The 21,204-nt window shown below is 44.4% G+C and overlaps 1 protein-coding gene across 1 annotated transcript in view; it reads left to right on the forward strand.

The window, feature by feature from the left end:
* Vstm4 (V-set and transmembrane domain containing 4) overlaps window positions 1–18,255 on the forward strand; it is an 85,934-nt gene extending 67,679 nt beyond the window's left edge. Inside the window, exon 8 of the mRNA XM_036199685.1 lies at window positions 16,953–18,255. Within this exon, the coding sequence (XP_036055578.1) occupies window positions 16,953–17,078 (126 nt within the window). The 3' untranslated portion in view covers window positions 17,079–18,255. The remainder of the gene's footprint in view (window positions 1–16,952) is intronic.
* The last annotated feature ends 2,949 nt before the right edge of the window (window positions 18,256–21,204 follow it).

Below are 21,204 nucleotides of genomic sequence, written 5' to 3' on the forward strand. Positions count from 1 at the left end.
CCATGCTGAAGCTTTGAAAGGGATGAGAGTGGGGAACACAGAAGTCATTTGGTTTCATGGGCCTCTCCTCCAGAGACAGCAGGCGCTGGGGCTTCCAGGAACCGGAAGTGATTGAGAGCAAGTGGAAAGGAGAGCATCCTGTGCTCAGGGAGTCTGTTCACCGGGACGTGGGCTGCCATCTCCAGGCAGGCTGCATAGTTTGTGCAAGAGTGTTGAGTCACATGGCAGTATCCATACACACCTGTCAAGCCAGGTGCCTTTCTGCTGTTTGAGAAGTCAGTAGCAGTAGGTTGAGGCACTGATGATTTGTGGTGTGTGTGTGTGTGTGTGTGTGTGTGTGTGTGTGTGTGTGTAGGGCGGAAGGGTTAAGGGAAACTTTTAAGACAAAGTAGTGTACTGAGGACCTAAGGACCTATTGGGAACCTCACTGGAGGGAGACTGTGTGAGTCCTTCCTTGGAAGTGTCACAGATGGAGGTGACTCTCAGTTGTGAAGGACGCTGAGACACTGGTTCTAAAGGAAGGTGAGCTTCTTTATCTGCTGCATAGCTGGTTCATTCAGATCACCCTTTCAGCTCCACTCAAGACTCTGGTTCTAAAGGAAGGTGAGCTTCTTTATCTGCTGCATGGCTGGCTCATTCAGATCACCCTTTCAGCTCCACCCCTTTCTCCCCAGTGCCCACTGAACGCTGACAGGCAGTGTGCAAGGTGCTGGGCAGGGCAGAATCTGAGCCTTGGAGCCACCTGGCACAGGTGATGAGCCAGCCTGCAGAAGAGCCCAGGTGGGAAGCAGGCCTGGACGCCCAGCAGGTCCTGCCCCATAGATGACCTCTCCTGGCATCTAGTCCATCCTACACCCAGGACTCAAACTGGGTCCCACTCTAGACAGCCTGTCCCCTGTGTCTGCAGGGCTTGTCCCTCCCTGAAGAGCCACGACTTGCTTGCCATCCCATCCTAGCTGATTTGCTGCCTTTATTGGGCACTTCATTTCTGAGATCATTGCACTGCTGGGAAATTTTTTAAAGAAACTTTTTTGCTCTATTTTGGTTTTGTAATCTCGTGAAACAATATCATTTCTGCTCACATTTGATGGTTTTAAGCCAGTTTCATTTAACAGCTCAGTTTTGAACACAGAGTACTTCAGAGTTGTTATTAAAAGACTTTTTCACTCTCAGATGGAGAATACTAGAAATGAAGTGGCATTTTTGGAGAGAAAGAATACAACCCATCAACATATATAAGACATACATCCAAAGTATCAGGAATCTCTGTGTAAAATTCTGAGCTCACAGCCAAACAATGGTGCATCTGAGAGCTCCTTTTCCTCTGACTATTAAATTATAATTTATTATTATATATGTCTAGAGATAAATTTATTTTGCCCCCTCCTCTCCCCCCCCCCCCCCAGTGCTGAGGACTTAACCCAGGGCCTTGTATTTACAAGGCAAACTTGGATTAAATTCTCAACCTTAAATTGATAAATCATGAATAAACATATATGATGGACAAAAGCCAGTCATATATATATATGACTTTCTGCTTGGAGTACTACGAAGATAAAAAGTGCAAATTATTAATCTAGTCTATGTGCACTCATTGCCCACATTACATAATCTAATGTAAATTTTACAAATGATCAGGCATGCTCATTGTCATTTTAGACTTGAATCCAATTCTTAGTTTGTGCCCTGTATACCATGACAATGGCCTGATGTTACTGTGATGGTGATGGTTATAATGACGGCCACAGTGGTGATAATAGTGATGGGAATGGTAGTAGTGATGGTAAAACAGGATGGAGGTGATGATGTTGGTGGTAACGTAGAGGATTGTGGTGGTGGTGGTGGTACTGGTGATGATGGGGGCGGGTGGTGGTGATGATGATGATGATTAGAATGATACTATTCCAGTGGCCCTTTCCATATTCAGACCCTGTTCTAATACTTATCAATAGGGAGACATATTTAATTCTGGGACAACCCCCTTATTGTCTCCATTTCACAGATGGGATGAGGTAGTGAAATGTTCCCTCATTGGCCTTTGTCAGAGCTGATCCAACCAGGTGCTTGGTGACAAGTCCTTTTTTTCCCAACTATGAGCCCATTCCTCCTGTCAAAACACTCGGTTAAGTCCACTGGTTCTAGGGCATTATTTTCTGCCCTGACCTCACTGGACAAGCAGGATGATTCTGGCAATTCAGAATTTCCACATGCTAAAATACAAAATGCAGTTCCTTTCCTAAGTTTTTTTCTCTGCCATGGCCTCTGTTATATGCTTCTAAGTATTGTCTATGTATACGCAAAAGCCTATCCATATCTTTGTTTATATCTCGAAAGCACATTATGATCACCTTACCACTGCTGGAGGGCATGACTGTAGGATCAGATGGCTCCACTTCTGCTGTCAAGTTTCTTGCAGATGGGAGTGTTTCTTGCACAGTGTCCCTGAACTGAAGTGTTCTTCATCACCACTATGCCAGCACCTCTCTCCCATCTGCAGAGCTCCACCCTGCTCTTTGGAGACTGCCCCAGGTCACTCAGTCTCCCAACTCTTGGCCGTACACATTGTGCTGATTTTCTACTTTAGGAAGGCTGCTCTGGTGAAAAATATCCCTGCACACATTCCTTTATTTGGTGCATTTCTGTGGGATACATTTTCTTAAATTGGAGTTATTGTGTGATGTGTATCTCTTACTTTGATAGTCTATCCAATCACCTTCCAAAAATCATTTCCCATTTTATTCCACCACTAACAAAGAATAAGAATGATGTTTCCTCACATTCTCCTCAATGTTGGATTGGATATATATACATATATATATACATGTATATATATATATATACATATATATATACATGTATATATATATGTAGTGTGTGTGTGTGTGTGTGTGTGTGTATAGACAGAGATATGGTATATAGTCGATGTGTGTGTGTGTGTGTGTGTGTGTGTGTGTGTGTGTGTGATTTTAAACCTGAAAGGCATGTTCTATGTTTTACTCCAAGCCTAGAACTCAGTTGATCTGTTTCTTAGTGGCGTGTTATAGTAGAGTCCCTGAAGACGTTGAAAGAGAGAAAGGGGTTCATGAGGGACAGTTCTGGGCCCTCTTCCTAAGGTGGGAGAAATCTCTGGAAGTATTTTCAATGATAACAGACTGGCTTTCATTCATTGTCTTATTCAATTCACACACTTAAATGCATATTCTGTACCAGGGGGATGGACTTGTCAATAAATTACCAGCCTTGCCTCGAAAACTGGAGTTCAAATCCCAGGAACTTACACAGAAGCCAAACGTGTTTGCACACACCTGGAACCCGGTGAGCTCCGGGTTCAATGAGAGACCCTGTCTCAAAAAGATCACGTAGAAAAAGAGTGGCAAAGCCCTGCTGTCAGTCTGAGGCCATCATGTATACCTGCATACAGAAGTATAGGCACAGACCCCACGCATGGGTCCACCTCCCACACATGTACACACAGTCAGATATGGTGCAGCACGTTTGTAACTAGCTTGAGTGTGTGTGGGGTAGAAACAAAGAGATCCCTGAAGCTCATTGGCCAGTCAGGCTAGCCAAATCCATGAACTCTGGGTTCAGTGAGAGACCCTGTCTCAAAAAATAAAGTAGTGATGAATCCAGGAAGACACAGAGTGTCTTCACACACAGAGTGCATATGCACACACACAAACATTTGTTTGCAACTCTAACTCTCTGTCTCTGTCTCTGTCTCTCTGTCTCTCTGTCTCTGTCTCTCTCTTTCTCTCTGTCTCTGTCTCTGTCTCTGTCTCTCTCTCTCTCACTCACACACACACACACACACACACACACACACACACACACACACACGTTAGGATTCCCCCAGCATGTATCTTTTTGGAGCTCAGTGCAAAGCCTGTGTGTGCTCCAGCCCACTCTTTCCTTACTAGAGAGGTCGGATGTCGCTGGCAGCTTAGAGTCAGCAATGATGGGCCTTTGTACATTTGCACAAGTCGACCAGAGACACCACCCTTCAGGGCTGGATTCATTTTGTCCTGTTGCTGAACACCTGCTAGATGCAGCCATGAATGTTTGAAGTCACTAGAGGCTGGGACCAAGGAACAAGTCTGCTGCTTTCTAGCCATTGGTCACGAACAGCCCGTTTGTCTTCATTTCTGCACTTGTGGAATGGAGATGACTACAGAATTGCCTTCTGCATAGGGTTGCCATCACGCCAAGGGACCCTAAGGTGTTGTTGTTACATTCTAGTTGTCCAAAGACAGAAGATAAAGGATGGGGCCTTGTCATGCCAAGGAGCATTACATGCTGTGAGTCAGGCAGGAGCAAGAGGAATGCTGAGGAGGAAGATAATACCACATTAGAGCAAAGGCCTGATAATATGAGGAAGATGATACCACATTAGAGCAAAGGCCTGATAATATGAGGAAGATACCACATTAGAGCAAAGGCCTGATAATATGAGGAAGATGATACCACATTAGAGCAAAGGCCTGATAACATGAGGAAGATACCACATTAGAGCAAAGGCCTGATAATATGAGGAAGATGATACCACATTAGAGCAAAGGCCTGATAATATGAGGAAGACACCACATTAGAGCAAAGGCCTGATAATATGAGGAAGACACCACATTAGAGCAAAGGCCTGATAATATGAGGAAGATACCACATTAGAGCAAAGGCCTGATAATATGAGGAAGATACCACATTAGAGCAAAGGCCTGATAATATGAGGAAGATACCACATTAGAGCAAAGGTCTGATAATATGAGGAAGACACCACATTAGAGCAAAGGCCTGATAATATGAGGAAGATGATACCACATTAGAGCAAAGGCCTGATAACATGAGGAAGACACCACATTAGAGCAAAGGCCTGATAACATGAGGAAGACACCACATTAGAGCAAAGGCCTGATAATATGAGGAAAATACCACATTAGAGCAAAGGTCTGATAACATGAGGAAGATACCACATTAGAGCAAAGGCCTGATAATATGAGGAAGATACCACATTAGAGCAAAGGCCTGATAATATGAGGAAGATGATACCACATTAGAGCAAAGGCCTGATAATATAAGGAAGATACCACATTAGAGCAAAGGCCTGATAATATGAGGAAGCAATGTTCACCATAGTGCAGGTAACACTCTTCCAGATGGAAAAAACAGTGTGAACAAAGGCCCTGAGGTCATCCCTGAGGGAGGAGCACTGCCCGGGTATGTCCAAGAAATGTAGAGAGACTTATATGGCTGGACTTGGGTCTGCAAGGAGGACACATGCAGTGAGTTTAGGAGAGGCACAGGACAAGGTCTTAGGAGTGAGCCTGATGAGGACACTGAGTCTTATTGGGAGCATTAAAGGTCACCTTTGGAAAGTCTGTTCCAGGAAGTGCTTTAACTTGTTATTTGGCAAGGTTATATTGCATACTATTAAAAAAAAAAATCACTGGGTTTATTTGACACTGACTGGCCTTGGAAGTCCCATAGCTCCTAGCATACAGTGCTTCCAAAGTCTCCAAATGCTTTTTTCTCTCTGCTTCTGAGTACATCCAATGAACCAGTTGTGATGACAACCAGTTGTGATGACAACACTATTATGAAAGTGATGTCCCTGATAGTAACAGTAGGCCACACACACAGCATTTCCATGTGTCAATGTAGTCAATCCTTGAGTGTTATCCCATAAGAGAGGCATTCCATAAGTCGTACAAGAAGAAACACAGGCACAGAGAGGTTGTTTGCCTTGCCCAGGGCCATACACCTTAGGAATGACAGCCTTCTTGTTTCTGAGAGCAAGGCTCTTGTACATCACCCTAGATACCCTTGTGTGATCCAGCGTGTGTGGACAGGGTTTAAAATGGCAGATCCTCTGGTCATACTCGTGGTTGAAGCAGATAAGCAAACACTCTATTTTCCTAAGCAAAAGCATCATCTAGAGTGGTACTGCCTGTAGAAATGCTCTGGGAAGGCAGCTTGGGATGCGTGCATCCCTGGTTCATGTGGGAAAGAAGATGAATGATTGCATCAGCATATGGAGCAGTTGCTGTGCAGCCAGGAGAAGTTTTGAGCATGGAAGTCTCACTGAGACCATTACCTACAATCACATTTCTACTCACAAACAATGGCTTGTAAAATCTAGAGGCATCCATCTGTCAACTTGCAAAATCTTGAACCTCTAAGGTTTATCCTTGGCCTTTCTATGCTGGCTTCAACACATTACATACATAGATAGTGACTTGTGACTGTCCCAAGAGTTGTTGGCCTGGGCATGTGACTGTCTATCATACTGAACACACACTGAAAACAGTCTTTAACAACTATCCTTTGAACTCTTTGGACTCAAGAGCACCATGTGAATTTGCTTGGCTGGAGACTTCCTGGCAAGTTCATCTGGTCCACAGTATCAACAAACTTCAATAGATGAAATCTTTGTCTCCACTTCTTTTCTGAGTTCAAGCTTTTCTGTCTTTTGTAGTCCTAGAGCACATTGGACTATTGGCTATCAGACCCTATGTAAGCACACACAGAGGTTGGAAATTGAGGTGAGAACCCCAGATATGACCCCAGGCTCAGGCAACAGAGCAAGAGGGTGTTTTGTGCCATGAACTCGTAAGTCCCTTGTGTCTCTGGACTTTGGCTCAGATCATCAATATGTTTTTTGGTGAGCAGTCACAGCTCCATACTGACTTTGGGAATGTAAATCATTCAAGGTCTTGAGGCTAGCGGTCCACCTGGACCTCTGACCTCAGCAGCATAAGTCATTTCAGAGGCTTCTACCATACGCTTCCTGGAGCAGAGATCCTGGTAGATTGATGACTTCTACTCCAAGGAGTTGGCGAATTAACTTGGTGATTGACTTTAAGTCAGTCACTTGAATATCTCTAATTCTTTCCATTCAACTCTCAACTTCATCTTGTCACTATCCAGCAGCTATTTCCCACACAAGCTGGTCAAGGCAGAGCCTACTCCCTTGTGACCTCCATCCACCTCATACTGGTTAGAGGTGTACCATGTTTTGTGTGGGAATGGGGAGGTAAGGGCCTGGAGGCTTTCTAGCAGAGTTCTCCCCTGTCCCTTTATCACCTCCTCTCAAGGATGGCAGTTCTTTGTAGCCTTGTGCTGTGTGGCCTTGGGTCTTCCATCTCTTCATACCAAGCCTGCCATATGATAAGGATGAGGCAGGTCATGCCCTTCATCCTCAGACCCAACAGTTGGAGCTCACACTGCCTGCTGAGTGGTGTGAGTCTGTATCCAAGCCTTATGCAGTTTGAGCTAATGGTCCATCACTCCTTTCCTCATTGGTATCTGATGCCTGTATCTTAGTTAAGGTTTCTATTGCTTTGAAGAGATGCAATGACCACAGCAAATCTTATAAACGAAAGCATTTAACTGGAAGTGGTTTACAGTTCAGAGCTTTAGTCCGTTATCATCATGGTGGGAAGCATGTTTGCAGCCAGACGTGGTGATAGAGACGAAGCTGAGAATTCTACATCTTTAGCCCTAGGCAACAGGAAGCAACTGTATGCCACACTGGGTGTAGCTTGAGCATACAAGATCTCCTAGCCTGCCCCCCACAGTGACATACTTCCTCCAACGAGGCCACACCTACTCCAACAAGACCACACCTCCTAATAGTGCCACACTCTTTGGGGACCATTTTCTTTCAAACCACCACAGCCTGCTTTTATGGAAAAGGACTGCTGTCCACCTGTCTAGATTACCTAGATATGAAGCTTGTACTTTCAACAATGTGCACTACCTTGATTTGGAATGTTGTACTGCTCATGTACTTTTCTGAGGGACCAGATCCCAGGCAGGATGGATGGCTCTGACTCCTGCATATGTACCTAGTGCCGTGAAACAGTTTTCTGCAATTTTGCTTGTTTGGCTAGTTGGGTTTGCTACAAGGTGGTCCATGCTGGCCTCCAATTCATGACCCTCCTGCTTCCACCTCCCAAGTGCTGGGATTATAGGTATGTTACCACTCACAGCAGCTTCCTGCCTTTTAAAATCTGGCTATTCATTGGTGGTGTGAGTGTGACCGTTGGCCCACAGGACAGAGGTGAGAACTGATTGGGATGGTCAAAGTTAGTTGCCAGTGAGCTGAGTTCTGCTCTCAAAAGGACCAAGTCTCAGCTGCCACACTGAGCTACCTCCCAAAGCCACTCTGGGCCATTTACCATCCCTGTCATGGAAAAATATTTCTTCTGTTGGTTTTCCTCCTTTATTTTTATTTAACATCACACCAGAAAACTCTAGATCCTCTTTTCAGAAATATCAATATCAATATATATGCTTGGAAGCAACCCATGCACCTGAACAATGCCAAGTTCATCTCCAAGGCATGTTGGTGACCACGTGATCAATGGGCCTAAGGCATTCTTTTCCCTCCTGAGTATAGGGTTCAGAGACTCCCACAGCTCTGGGTGGGGGAGAGCAGAATGTGCTAAACACTCAGCCTCAGCATCCTCACCAGCCATGGTTGTGTGTGCGGGGCTTCGGGGAGACTGTTTTTACCAGTTCCTTCTCTGTTGAATAAAAAATGAGCACTTATCTTGAAGGGAGAAGAGGAAGTCTGCCCCGACAATTCTCATAGTCTCTTGGGGGAATGGATTCCTGATACTGCAACTCTGTAGACCTGCAGCCCGGGCTGGAGCTCTAAGGTGACGTGAGCTCAAAGCTCCCATGTCCTGGGTATTGATCTGTTGCTGTGGTAATGGCATTACCTCACTGAACTCTTCACATTGGCAAACCGGGAGCTGCTACAATTGCATTTCTCTCTTATTCCTGCAAATTTAATTCAACATGCACACCCAGCTGCAATCTCTATAAGAAAGTACTGTTTTGCAGGAGTCTGCATAAGAGATCATTAAACCCCTGCTCACCCAGGAAGGGTAACTTTCAGTTGACTCCATGGAAACCCGTGCACAAGATGAAATCCTCAGAAAGTACCCATTAGGAGTGTGAAGTATGTGTTGTGAAGAAAAGCATAACTCCCGGATCTCTTGAGGTTGGTTTGCCTGATGTCAGCAGACTCAAGCAATTCCTTCCCCACGGGTGTACTTTCCATAACCATCACCCTAAACTGGGACAGAGAAAGGCTTAAATTAGAGCTGAGAGAGGCAGCCTGAGCTGGTATGTGCGGTGGAGCAGGAGGATGAGGCTAGGCAGGCCATCCGAGGCTCTAAAATTCTCATTCCCTCTTATACCTAGAATGCAAAGACTTCCCAGTGCACGCAAGCTGTAGCCTGTGTGATCACAGGAAGTCATGCCAGGTTTAACCTGGCCCCATAGCCATCAGTGACAAGTGGGGTTTAAGTCTAGGATTAGTGGGTTTCCCCAAGGGTGGGGGGATCACTGTGTCCCTGACACCCACTAAAAGGAGGAAAGAAAAAAATAAGCAACACTACGGAAATGGAGCTGTTGAGACTCATGCTTCTTAGGTGGGAGGGCAAATGGTATGCTGATAGTTTCTTAAGAGTGAGGCAACCATTTGCCATATGACCCAGCTGTCCCACTTTTACGCTAGAGAAACAGAAACGCCCGCAGAAGCCTGTCAATGCATGTTTATGATGACCCCTGCTATGGTCCAGTCATGTCGATCCCTGGCTGGTTAAGGGCTTTTCTGAGGCCAGAGACCGGGCACTGCTTCACCTCCCTCTGCCGTTCTGAACACACTGCTCTCGATTTTCCTTCCTGCTGCCTCAGTGGTTCTGGAGTACTTCACAGTGAAAGAAGAAAAAAAAAAAGAGAGAGAGACGTCACTCAAGGGACCTGAGCACATAAGAGCAGCTGAAGCCTTTCCCTGGGCCAGGAGCCCCTTTCTGTAAGAGTTCTCTGCCTCTGACTCAGCATGTCCCAAACCTCAGCCCAGGCTCTTCCTACACATTGGTCCGCTGCTTCCTGTGTCCTGAGCACAAGGGGAAGAGAGGCAATAACAACTGAAAGTGGCCTTGTTGAGCTGTGGATAGCAGGTGGGCACACGGGGACTGGGCAGAAAACATCTAACCACCTCCTCCCCCAGAAAGGTGAGAATGACTTAGGGTTCACCCCAAGCCTGGGATGCATGTCACCTGGAGGCCAGGCCCCTTTCCTCAGTGGAAGCAGATCATCTCTGTTGCTGCTGTCACTGACTCCTCCTTCCCGATGGAGCCACCCAGCCCTCTTCCCAGGCAGCACAGAGATGCCCAAGTCCCTATTGTCTCTTCCATGTAGCTGGATTTACTGCAACTCAGAGTTAAGGCCAAGCTGTAGAGGGCAGGACAGCAGGGAGGCATGTGTCTGGGAGGATTGTGTGAAGGGGTGCAGAACCTCCCATTCCCCAGCTTCCTTCCTCACTGAATAGCACCAAACATCCCCCTCCCCCCCATGTTGGCATAGCATTACCTAGAATGTACCCATTCATGGGAAGGCAGTTCATCTCTTCTTTCCTCAAATAAAGCATTTCCTCTTCATCTATACTGTTGTCAATAGACTATTACATAAAGAATGCCATAATTAAATTCCATAAACAAAGTAACTCATACAGCAGAGATGTGTTTTCCCAAAAAGGCTTCAAGCCCAAGACCAACATGGCATCAGGCCTGACTTCCCTGGATTCCTCTCTCCTTAGCTTGTAGATGACTGGTGTCTTCACGGCATCATCGCTCCAAGTGGCCTGTGTCCTAATGTTGACTGTAAAGACATAGTCTTTACATCAGATTAGCATTCACTTTACCAACCTCATCTTAACCTGATCAGTACTTTAAAGACCCCTTCTCCAAATGCAGTCAAGTTCTGAGGTACTGGGGGATAAACAACTTAGGAGTTTGGCAGAGGGCATGTATAATTCAGCCCATAACTAATTTCCCAGAATCTCTTGGTAACAAAAACAAAAACAAAAAACAAAAAACAACAAAAAAAAAAGATCCTGGCTTACATGGTCTACACCGTTCTTGTTCATGTGTGAAGGAGTCAAAGTGTACATAGGTAGAAGACAGTTAGCTGAGCAGATGGAAAGCAATGATGCCAGAATGTGGACTCATTCAACACACATGCATTTAGCACCTTCTACAGGGCAGAAGCTGTGTCAAAATACTCACAAGCATCTCATTTACACAATTGTTACTATTATTTAACTATTAATGATTTAATTAAACAATAGTTACTATTGTTCCTGAGCACTGACAGGAGAACTGCCCAAAGTCAAGTAGCTGGCTCTTGAACCTCATCTGGAATCCTCTTGCCCCTCAGTTCTGCAGGCAGGCGGGGGCCATGCTAAAACTCTGCTCCCCTCCCCATGAACATGATCACAATGATGCCAGCAAGAAGAATGTGCTGCCTTCAATGTACTGATGCCTCCCTGTATCTTCTCCTCTGTTACCTGCTGATTAGAGAGCCTCCCTCCAACTGCAGGAAGGATCCTTCCTGACAAGTAAGGAATGGATGAGGAGGAGAGGAGAGACGCAGGAGACAAAGGTGTGAGGGTGTATGAGGTCCATGCGACTGCACACAGATGGCAGATCCTGCATCTTGTAGGCTCAACCAGTTACAGGCTGACGATATTTGGGGGAAATTGCATCTGTATCCAACTTGGACAGACCTTTTACTTTTTGTTTCTCATTATTCCCTCAAGTGATACAGTGTGGCAACAATTTTCAGAGAATTTACATTGTACCTCATGCTATAATTCATCTAGAGACCATTTGAAGTGTAAGAGCATGTGTGTACAAACATATATACACAGAACATGACACTGTTATACAAGGGTCTTGGGCATCTGAGGACTTTGGTACCTGTGCAGCTCTTGGAACCAATCCCTTCTGGATTTCAAGGGTTGGATGTATAGTTGCTTTGAGGAGCAGCAAAGAATCCCACCAAGCATTTCTGAGGCCTAGGAAAAGGGCAAAAGAAGGTAAAACCAGAGTGCCCTGAAGAGGCGCTGATGATGGGTTTAGAAGTGCCACAGTCTGCTTCCGAGAAATTCAGCAGCGGCTGTGTATGATGTCGGCTCAGTCAAAGGCCCGTGAGTCCCACTATGGAAGTTCCTGTTAATGCTTTCAGCACAGCCCTAAGGCTGCAAGAGGGCTTGCAAACAGCAGGTTAGTATGACTGAAGCCTTGCTCTCAGGCAGCTTGTGTCTTGCCACCCCTCTGATTCCTTGGGAGAATGCTTCTAGAACTCCCCATATAAAGCAAAAGCCAAGTCCGCAGTATAAACGGTGCATATCTGCATCACAGTGTAGCCTCGCTATATCCTTCTGTGTTCCTGAGATCATCCCTAAATTACTTACCATACTAAATATGATGCAAACGCTGTGTAAACAGTCAGTGTGCTGTATTGTTTAGGGGACAGCAGCGGGAAGTCACATGTGTAGTACAGATGCAACTTTTCCCCCAAACATTTTCAACGCACAGATGTTTGCAGGACTCATGGATATAGAGGACTAACTGTAATTCTATGCACACCACACACCCCCCCCCCCCCCCCCCACCCCCCACCCCGGTATCCAGAGTACCACACAGGCCTGAAGATTGCTGTTTTGAGAACTGGTGGCCAGTAGAGAACACAGAGTGCTTCCAGGTCCATCCTCAGAAACCTGCACTTCTGTCTAGGACTGGAATTGCTGTTGACACTGGGGATGAGTTTGTTGGGTTTGTCTAGCCAATGTTACAGTGAAAGTACCTGGACTGTAGCAATCGAGATCCCTTACCTGATCCTGTCCCACGGAAAGCCCTTGCCTCCTGTGATGGTTACATCACAGCCTGGTCCTGGCAGCTGGCTTTACTCTGTCCTCTGTTCTTACCTATTCTTCCCAAGAAGGCAGAAACCATCTCTAAGCTATTTCTTAGGTGGACCTAAGCTTTATTGAGGCATCAATGTAAACAAAGGCAGGTCAGGAAAACCAGCGAGAGGGACCCATTTGCCCACTTTCCCTGGCTGTTAGGACTTTATTTCCAGTTGATCAAGCTGAGGACTGCACTTAAGCACATGTTTGATGGTGCCAGCCAACTGTGCCTGCCAGAAAAACAATAGGTTCTTTAAAGGTGCCAAACACTGGTGTTATGCATCTTCTGTTGTAAACTGTATACACTTCACACTCTGGAGCCTCCTGTGTGCTGCCTCATATCTTCAATCAAATTATTACACTCCAGAAATATGCATAAGGGAAATGATTGTACACATTTTATGGTGGGTTGTTGCTTGTAGCAGTAATTGAAGTACCTTTTCCACTTATGAAAGTACTAATTTTATTTGTTTTTATTGCTTTTCTAGATGCAATTATTTATTTAGTGTGCTTTGGCTTTATTAAATTATGTTTACTATAGGAACATCATAAAAATGTATGAAAACAACAGATCAGCCAAGCCAGCCTGGTGACCTGTATTGAGAAAGCTGGTGTTATTTTTCATACCCAAACATAATGAAATAACTTAAGAATAAACAGATAATCTACACTAGAAAACAATGCGGCTTCAAAGTAATGCAATGAAACAACTGGACAATATGATTTCATAAGCCTGGGTTCTAAAATTTACATGAGCTGGGTTTTGAGTACTTATTGGAGGACACGTGGTGTTCCTAAATGGAATCGTTACAACGTGAAATGTAATGAAAGCACAAGGCGAGAAGGTACGTGGGGTTTCGTTGGCTGGTAAGAGGTGGACGACCAGGATGCAGTGTAAAGACTTGCAGTGTCAAAAGGCAAACAGAGACTCCATCCCTACAAATGTGCTTAATTTTGACCTTGAAAAATGACTAGACCCTTGTGCACATTGCGTGGAAGTCACCTGGGCCGGAAATGCTGGCATTAAGTTCTTTGTCCACCCTTTTGGGTCCCTTGTTTCCGGTCCTCTCAGCATTTTGTCTCAAAAGAACAAATGCTCTCTGCTTTGACATTCCACTGGAGACACGTACCTTCCATGTCAACAGTGTCTTTGTCCTGGACTTCCATAGATAAAAAAGATAGAGGCATATAGGTTGGTTGGTTTGTTTGTTTTTAAAGAGTGTGATTCAAAATAACAACAAAAAAGAAATTCAAAACCTGAACCTCAAATCTAACATCTAGATCAGAAACACAGAGTTGCTGAAGTGAAAATGTGGATATGACTCTAAATTAGTGACCACATTTACTTATCTAATTGCAAATTTAAGTTAATCGGTGCGTTGGGCAACTAGATATGCCTACTGTAACATCCAAAAGGTACAAAACAAAGAATATAAAATAAAGTGTGAGTCTTCCCAACCACTCAGTTTATACCTCTGAAGCCATGGCTATTGGGTTCTCCACTTACTGATTTCCCAGGGTAACATGTTTGCTTACATGCATGTATGCACACATATTTTCATAAGTAACACTACATACAGACCATGTACAGCTCCATTGGTTTTGAATGATACTTATGATACAGAAGATCAAACCCCAGGCCTTGCACATACTGGGCAAGCAGCATACAACTGAGCTACACCCTCAGCCCCAGCTCCATGGTTGTTAAAGATTTCTCCAGTATACATTCTGTTCTACAAATGCCCATGTTTCTACTGAAGAACGTGAGCTTGCTTTCCTTCTTTCTTTCGCCCTTCTTTCTTCCCTTCCTTCCTCCCTCCCTCCCTCCCTCCCTCCCTCCCTTCCTTCCTTCCTTCCTTCCTTCTTTCCTCCCTTCTTTCTTTTTTTTTTCTTGTCCCAAACAATAGAATAATCTCAGCAGCAACAAATGAGAGGATATAGTAGTTTGGGCAACTTAAAAACTGTTTGGAAACTTAAACAAAAAGTCACACTTAAGTGTGATTTAAAATCGTGCCTTCCAGTAATAGCGATTGTGTCAGCATGCACAAGCCCCATTCAAGCCAGACCAAATCCCAGCATGAAGAGAGGAGATGAACATGGTGCCTCACCTCTAGCCGAGGAGCTATTGGCATTGGCAGCTGCTGGGAGAGGGATGGTCAGTTTTCTTCAGGAGTGTTGCCACTTAGAGTTTGCCCAAGCTTCCGTGAAAGGCCACTCATCTGAGAATATATGTGTGGCACACACTGGACTTGAAGGGTGGAAACACACGCACACACAGTTGGGTGGGTAGGCAGGAGGGGCTTCTGGGAGGAGTCAAGGAGGGCTGAGTGTGACAAAAATGCATTGTACGAACTTCTCAAAGAACTAAGACCAAAGCTATGGGTCTGTCGGGGTGAGCAAGGTGGTCTCACTCCATTTGAGCAAGAGCTGTTCTGCGTCTTTCCTGGGAGCCGTGGGAGGACTTTGCCATCCTCCACTTGTTCCCTGGTGAGTTGTTGGTCGGGATCTTTGCCGAACTGTCAGCCCCTTTGATAGGAGCTGCAAACATCTTCCCTGTTCTTTTTTATTGCATTTTTTATTCGATTAAGAGAATATTTGTCATCTAGAACAGGACAATGTGCATTTGTAAAGTTATCTTACTCCTAAGATGGTGTTCCTAAAAGTTCTCTGTATGTTCTTCTAGTAGTTTTAGGGATTTACATATTTGGGGGAGATATAGGGTGTGATTTTATTCTACTTTTCTCCCAAATATTCCAATAGCATTTACTGGAAGATGATACTTCTGGGGTCTCTAGCCAGTTCCACTGATAAGCATGTCTATTCATCTGCCAGCATTGCCATATTTAAATTAGTCCAGTTGTATAGTTCTACATCCCTAGACTTGGATTGCCAATTATTCATTATCTTAACATCTCTTAATCATATTAAGAAAACATGCAGCTGTGACTATGACGTTCAAAGATTGATTTTGTCAACAGTGGTTTTTAAATGTTATTGAATGGCTTTCCAGCATCTATAGAGATAATGATGAAGTTTTTTCTGTTGCTTTTTTACTAGTATAAATCATTTAAAAATACTGAACCATGTTTGTGTTCTGGGATAAAATCAACCTAAATATGATTACCTATCACTTATGTGCCTCTTCACTCTCTTGAATAAATTTGAATTAAAATGTGCATGAACACAGAGTTTGTTCTAAAACCCATCAGGGTTGTCTTCCTTCCTGTTCTCTGATCAGCATAATGATGTGAGATGGTCCGTTCTGCAGAGGAGCTTCCTTCAGGAATGCCCAGCCAATAGCTCCTCCTTGTTGCCCCTCCGAGGGTATTTAGCAAATTCAGGTTGCCTACAGTTAGCATTTATCATTTCTGTTTTCTGGGACCTTATCATTTTATCCTGTGTTTCAGCTTTCCTCTTCAGTGTGTTGAGCCTTCTAACAGTTTGTAAACTTTCCTTCATTTATAATCTATTACCTTTCTTGCTTCCTGTTTTATTCATTCGTGATTTTTTATATTTTTCCTTTTTATAGTGATCAATTTTTCACCAATATGCCCATTATCAATACTTTCCAAGCAATTGATTTTAGATATTTTGGTCTGTTTTCTAGGTTTTTTTCCTTATCATTTTGTTTTTGCTCATTTTGTTCAATTCCTAACATTCTGAATTTGATGTTTGAGCCTCATCATGTTATTAAGTAATAAATCAATTAAAGTTCCATGACCACTGTTCTTGCTATACTCTTCAGCACATAGCAAGAAATATTTTCTTCATTATATTTCCCAGATACTCTAAATTTTTTGTTATGTAATTACATCATTCACAAAATTTTATAAGTTTGGTATTAATTGCCAGTAGACTTATTTCTGTCTCCCGTGCATTTCCTTTTGACCAGTGTTAGTACTAGGTTTTGCTTTTTAAAATTAGGTGTTATTTGTGAGCTAAAGTCCAATGGCTTTTGTGAGTACTCGATACTAACTTAAACATTAATGGCAGTGTCTCTTGGCAGCGCATGGTGTTCTATGTGGGGCAGTGTATCTTTTGATGTTACTTGGTTTTCCCTATGCTTTTATTTATGTTTGCCTACATGTTGCCCTACAAATACCGTGAAAACAGGTACTTGGTAAATGAGTACCTGGTAGACACTTGACTGTGGTCGGCTTGACTTGTGTTTTGCTTTTGTTTTCCTATACAGCCAAAGATCGCTGAGGAAAACTTGACCTATGCCGAGCTGGAGCTGATCAAACCACACCGTGCAGCCAAAGGAGTCCCCAGCAGCACCGTGTACGCACAGATCCTCTTTGAGGAGAACCAGCTGTAGTGACCAGCGTCTCCTCTGCCTGTCACCTGCTCCCTCTTATTTATGACACTCAGAAACAGAGGCCCTATTTTTGTATTTTCACACGTGCCTTCAGTGTGATGGGGAGCCCCTTCCCAAGAGGTACGCACTCCCCAGGAAAGAGGGGCCATAGCCTTTGGCTATGTCTCTTCAGACAAGAGGTCCCTGGCCTGATCCTGAGGTGCACGGACTCTGCTTCCAGGAGCATCTGCTGAGCCAACCCTTCTCACCTCTTCTCTTCTCTTCCTGAGTCTTAATTTGTTGCATAACAAGTTAAATTTTAATTTTAATCTGCCACCCTCACTGTGTCTGAGACGTCAAGCACCCAGTTTACAGCCACAGGAAACACCTGTAGAGGTCACAGAGAGGGGTGGGATATCTGGACTCGCTGGTTCTCTGAGGCTCAAATGGTGTTGCTGGGACACCCGCAGCACAGCAAGCCCCTGGTTGTGATGGCAAGCAGCCACTTAGGATGGCATCCATTGTTTTTAATAGATGCCCTGAAGCTGGCCATGTAAGGGCAGAGGCGCTGATGGTTCAAAGCCTGAGGCCCATCTTGAGAAATACCGGTGCTCCTCTTCAGACCTATCCCTCACCGGGGCTGTAGTTCCACAAGAGCACCACTGTAAAGTGCTTGTCCCCCTTTGGCAGAATGGACCTAGAGCGATAGGAAAACATATTGCCCACCCTTTCCCAAAGACTCGAGTATGGCACCAGTGGGTATGTCACATAAGCAGGTAAAGTATGCCATGCTTGGTCTACTCCCACTCCCTGGAGAGCAGAGCCTCTCACTGTCCCCTCCGCATAGAAGCGGAAGTACAAGTCATTTCAGAAAACGGTCCCGGAAGACTCAACTCTTGGCCAGTGCCTTTTCCATCTCAGCTTTGGATGTGAGCTGGGATGGTCTTGTGTGGGTGCCAGGGGACCTTGGGACCTAAGTCCATGGGGAAGTTTCTCTGTGGACCTAGACAATGTACAGAAAAGTCGGACTTGATGAAAGTAGATCCACTCTGCAAGAGACATCCCGATATGTGGAGTACTGTTCAGGATGCTTGTTGATGTATGTGTACTCTGGTGGCCATTTACTACACTCTATAAACATTGTGTGGCTATGTAATTTACCATGTATATATGATAAATTATCTATTTTAAACACTGCTGGGGGTGAGTTGTGCCCTTTCTATCACCGTGGGACTTACTTGAATTTCTTACCCCTAATCATCGAGACTTTCTGTATATATAGAAAGAATTTAACCCTTTCTACGATTCTGGAAGGTTTAATAGGACAATAAGCATTGTGATATTCTGGAAACTATAAGCCAGTACACAAATGATCTCACCTGACATTTGTGCTAAAGCCACTGTGCATTTCAAAACTTTAAAAGAACCAAACTTTTGTTTTGCAGTGTTTGGGTTTGAACCCAGGGCTTTGCCCATGATCTAACAGGCCCTCTACCTCTAAGCTGAATTCCTAGGCCGGTAGTAGCTTCAAAACACAATTTTTTTAAACTGCAAACTTAGTCCTAAAGCTGTAACATTCCCACAGACCCAGGGGTCCCTATGAATAGTTCTTGTGTTTTATTGGAAAGGGTCTAAATGAAGCAGCTATTGGTGTCCTACAAAAACTGGTGTGGAAGTCGATCCTCTCTGACGACACCTGCATCCTGTACCCTCTCTCTGTGCCTGAAACACAGCTTTTGAAGGAGAAAGACCATCTAAAATAATGTACTAGAACTTTCTAGGGCATCTTCTTTGGAAGGGGAAAAACCACAACTCACACACCACCGATACCAGGATTATCCCAGAGAATGTTACATTTTATCATGACAGGGTTCTAGCAGGTGGGTGTATAGTCTTTTCAGGACACAAAGTGATTCCCTAACTTGCACACATAGCCATACAGGTGAACAGGGACACTGAAGTGCCAATTGGGAGTAGAGAGTGGGACAAATGAAGAGGTGAGGCCAACAAAACCCCAAGCCTGCTCTTTTTGTGAGTACAGTGAAAGCTTAGGGCCGTGATACATGGACATGAACAAATTCCACTAAGAATAGCACATGCTTTTAGGAAACATTCAGAAGCTGTAACTGTAACAGATTCACTTTAGCCTTTTTCTCTCAAGTTCTGGTCACAGCTCAGTCCTACCAAGTCGTAGGAATGGAGGGGGGGGCTACTAAACATTTCCTTTAAGAGGGAGCAGAAGCCTCACAGCATGCCCATGCCTGCAGAGCTTGTCTCTGCCATTCTTCAGAAGGAAACCATACAAGCACTCTCAGAGCAGGGGTCATGGGTGGTTTGTACCTGGTGCTTATTTAAAGTGACAGATTTTGGCATTCTTGCTGAGAAAATGTGTCTAGTCAACTCACTCTCCACCACATAGATCACTCACCATGAACTGACATTTCTGAAGCTAAGTGAGGGGACACCCAGCAACTAGAAGTGCAAAGAGTTCTTCGTGCTATAAGGCATCAATAGCAGCAAAGATGTGATCATTGAGTAATTTCCCAAAATGGACAGCTGCTTCCATGTTCAGATCAATGAAAGGAAGCATGGACCAATTTTTGGAGTATCGGCTTCTCGGGGATGGAGTGCAAACAGGCTCAGATTTGGGGATGGCTTTTGGCCTAGGCCCCAGAGGTCAAGGACTCTTCACAGGCAGCATGAGAGGGAGATAGAATGAAGCTCACATGAAGATGTGTTGCTTACAAAGCCTTGAGCTGAAAGAGCCCTGGCTTGGGGAGGGCTGGGATTCTGTTAAGATCCCTTCCTCACTACAGCACTCCATCTCCTCAGTGCTCAGGGAACCAAAGCCACATTGGGCCTGTCACCTCCTGATAGGCATGAAAACGACATGAAACACTTCATAGTTTTTAATGCATAATTATGTGGGGTGATCAAAGGCTGACTTTTAGAGATTATTTATGATCAGTTTTATCACTCTGATCTACATGACCATAACCACAATGGGCCAAGAGTGGGGCTTGAACCTCTGCCCACAAATATGGCCCTAGTTCAGCCACCCAGACCTTGTGAGAAAGAAACTATCTCATCCTTTTGCGGATGACAGACTGAGGCCCATGGGGGTTGAGAGAGAAACAGGCAAAAGTGTCCTGCAAGCATACAATCCTGTCCAGGTCCCCAGATTCATCTCTTTCTCCAGGTCTTCTTTTAATCACAATCTATCTCATTGTCTTACCATTTAAATCCACATTCTATCCTGTCTAGACAAATAGCAATGAAAATAATTCTGAAAGGGTGTGTGGGTCATGCCTTTTTTTTTTTTTTTCAGCACAAGAAGCCCAATACATCTATCTCATCCAATGGCTGTATAGCCATCCTTTGTTCTTTGGGGTTGACTCTAGGGCCCCAGTGGCTTGTCCTTTATATAAAATATAACACCTGTATATAGTCTGCATACTTAAGACTTGTCTAGATTACCTATAGCTGCTAATACAATATAAATGCTATAATGACCAGAAAGCAAGAATGTACGTATTCATCATCAACATTTTAAGAAGCAGTTTCACTTTATAGGTGGTTGAATCACCTATGGGTATGGAAGATGGGCTGTCTTTGTAACTGTGAACTCCCACTGTTCTGTGTCCCACACTGCCTGAGTGACATCCTTCTCAATGGAGAGTTTCAGCACTATTGCACTTTCTAAGGAAAGGACCCTCAGGGTTAGAGTAGGGATGCCACATCAGAGCAGTGCTGAGAGGTTGACACCAATGCACCATGTCAGGTTCATTGGAGGGTGCTTTTTGTGTTGGCTCTGAATTTTAGGATGCTTTCCCCACAACAGGATGCCTTTCCAGTCCTCTTGACTTAGGAGACTGGTTTGAGAAGGTGGCCAACTCTGTCACTTGGAGCTAGTCCTTTTGTGAGACTAGGTAGAGATGGTGACCCCACTCAGAATTGCATGGTAGAGATGATAACCCCACTCAGAACCATACCCCACTTCCCACATAAGGAGCAGAAGCTGTTCCTTAACATTGAAAACAAAGCAGAGATTTACAGCATGGGAGAAAGATCTGCATTCAATGTGATCTCACTGAGTCTTTATAATGGAGAATGCAGGGGGTTGGGCCTTAGATTAATACTCTCTATA

Source organism: Onychomys torridus, chromosome 9 (genome assembly GCF_903995425.1).
Source record: "Onychomys torridus chromosome 9, mOncTor1.1, whole genome shotgun sequence".
NCBI classification, from domain to species: Eukaryota; Metazoa; Chordata; class Mammalia; order Rodentia; family Cricetidae; genus Onychomys; species Onychomys torridus.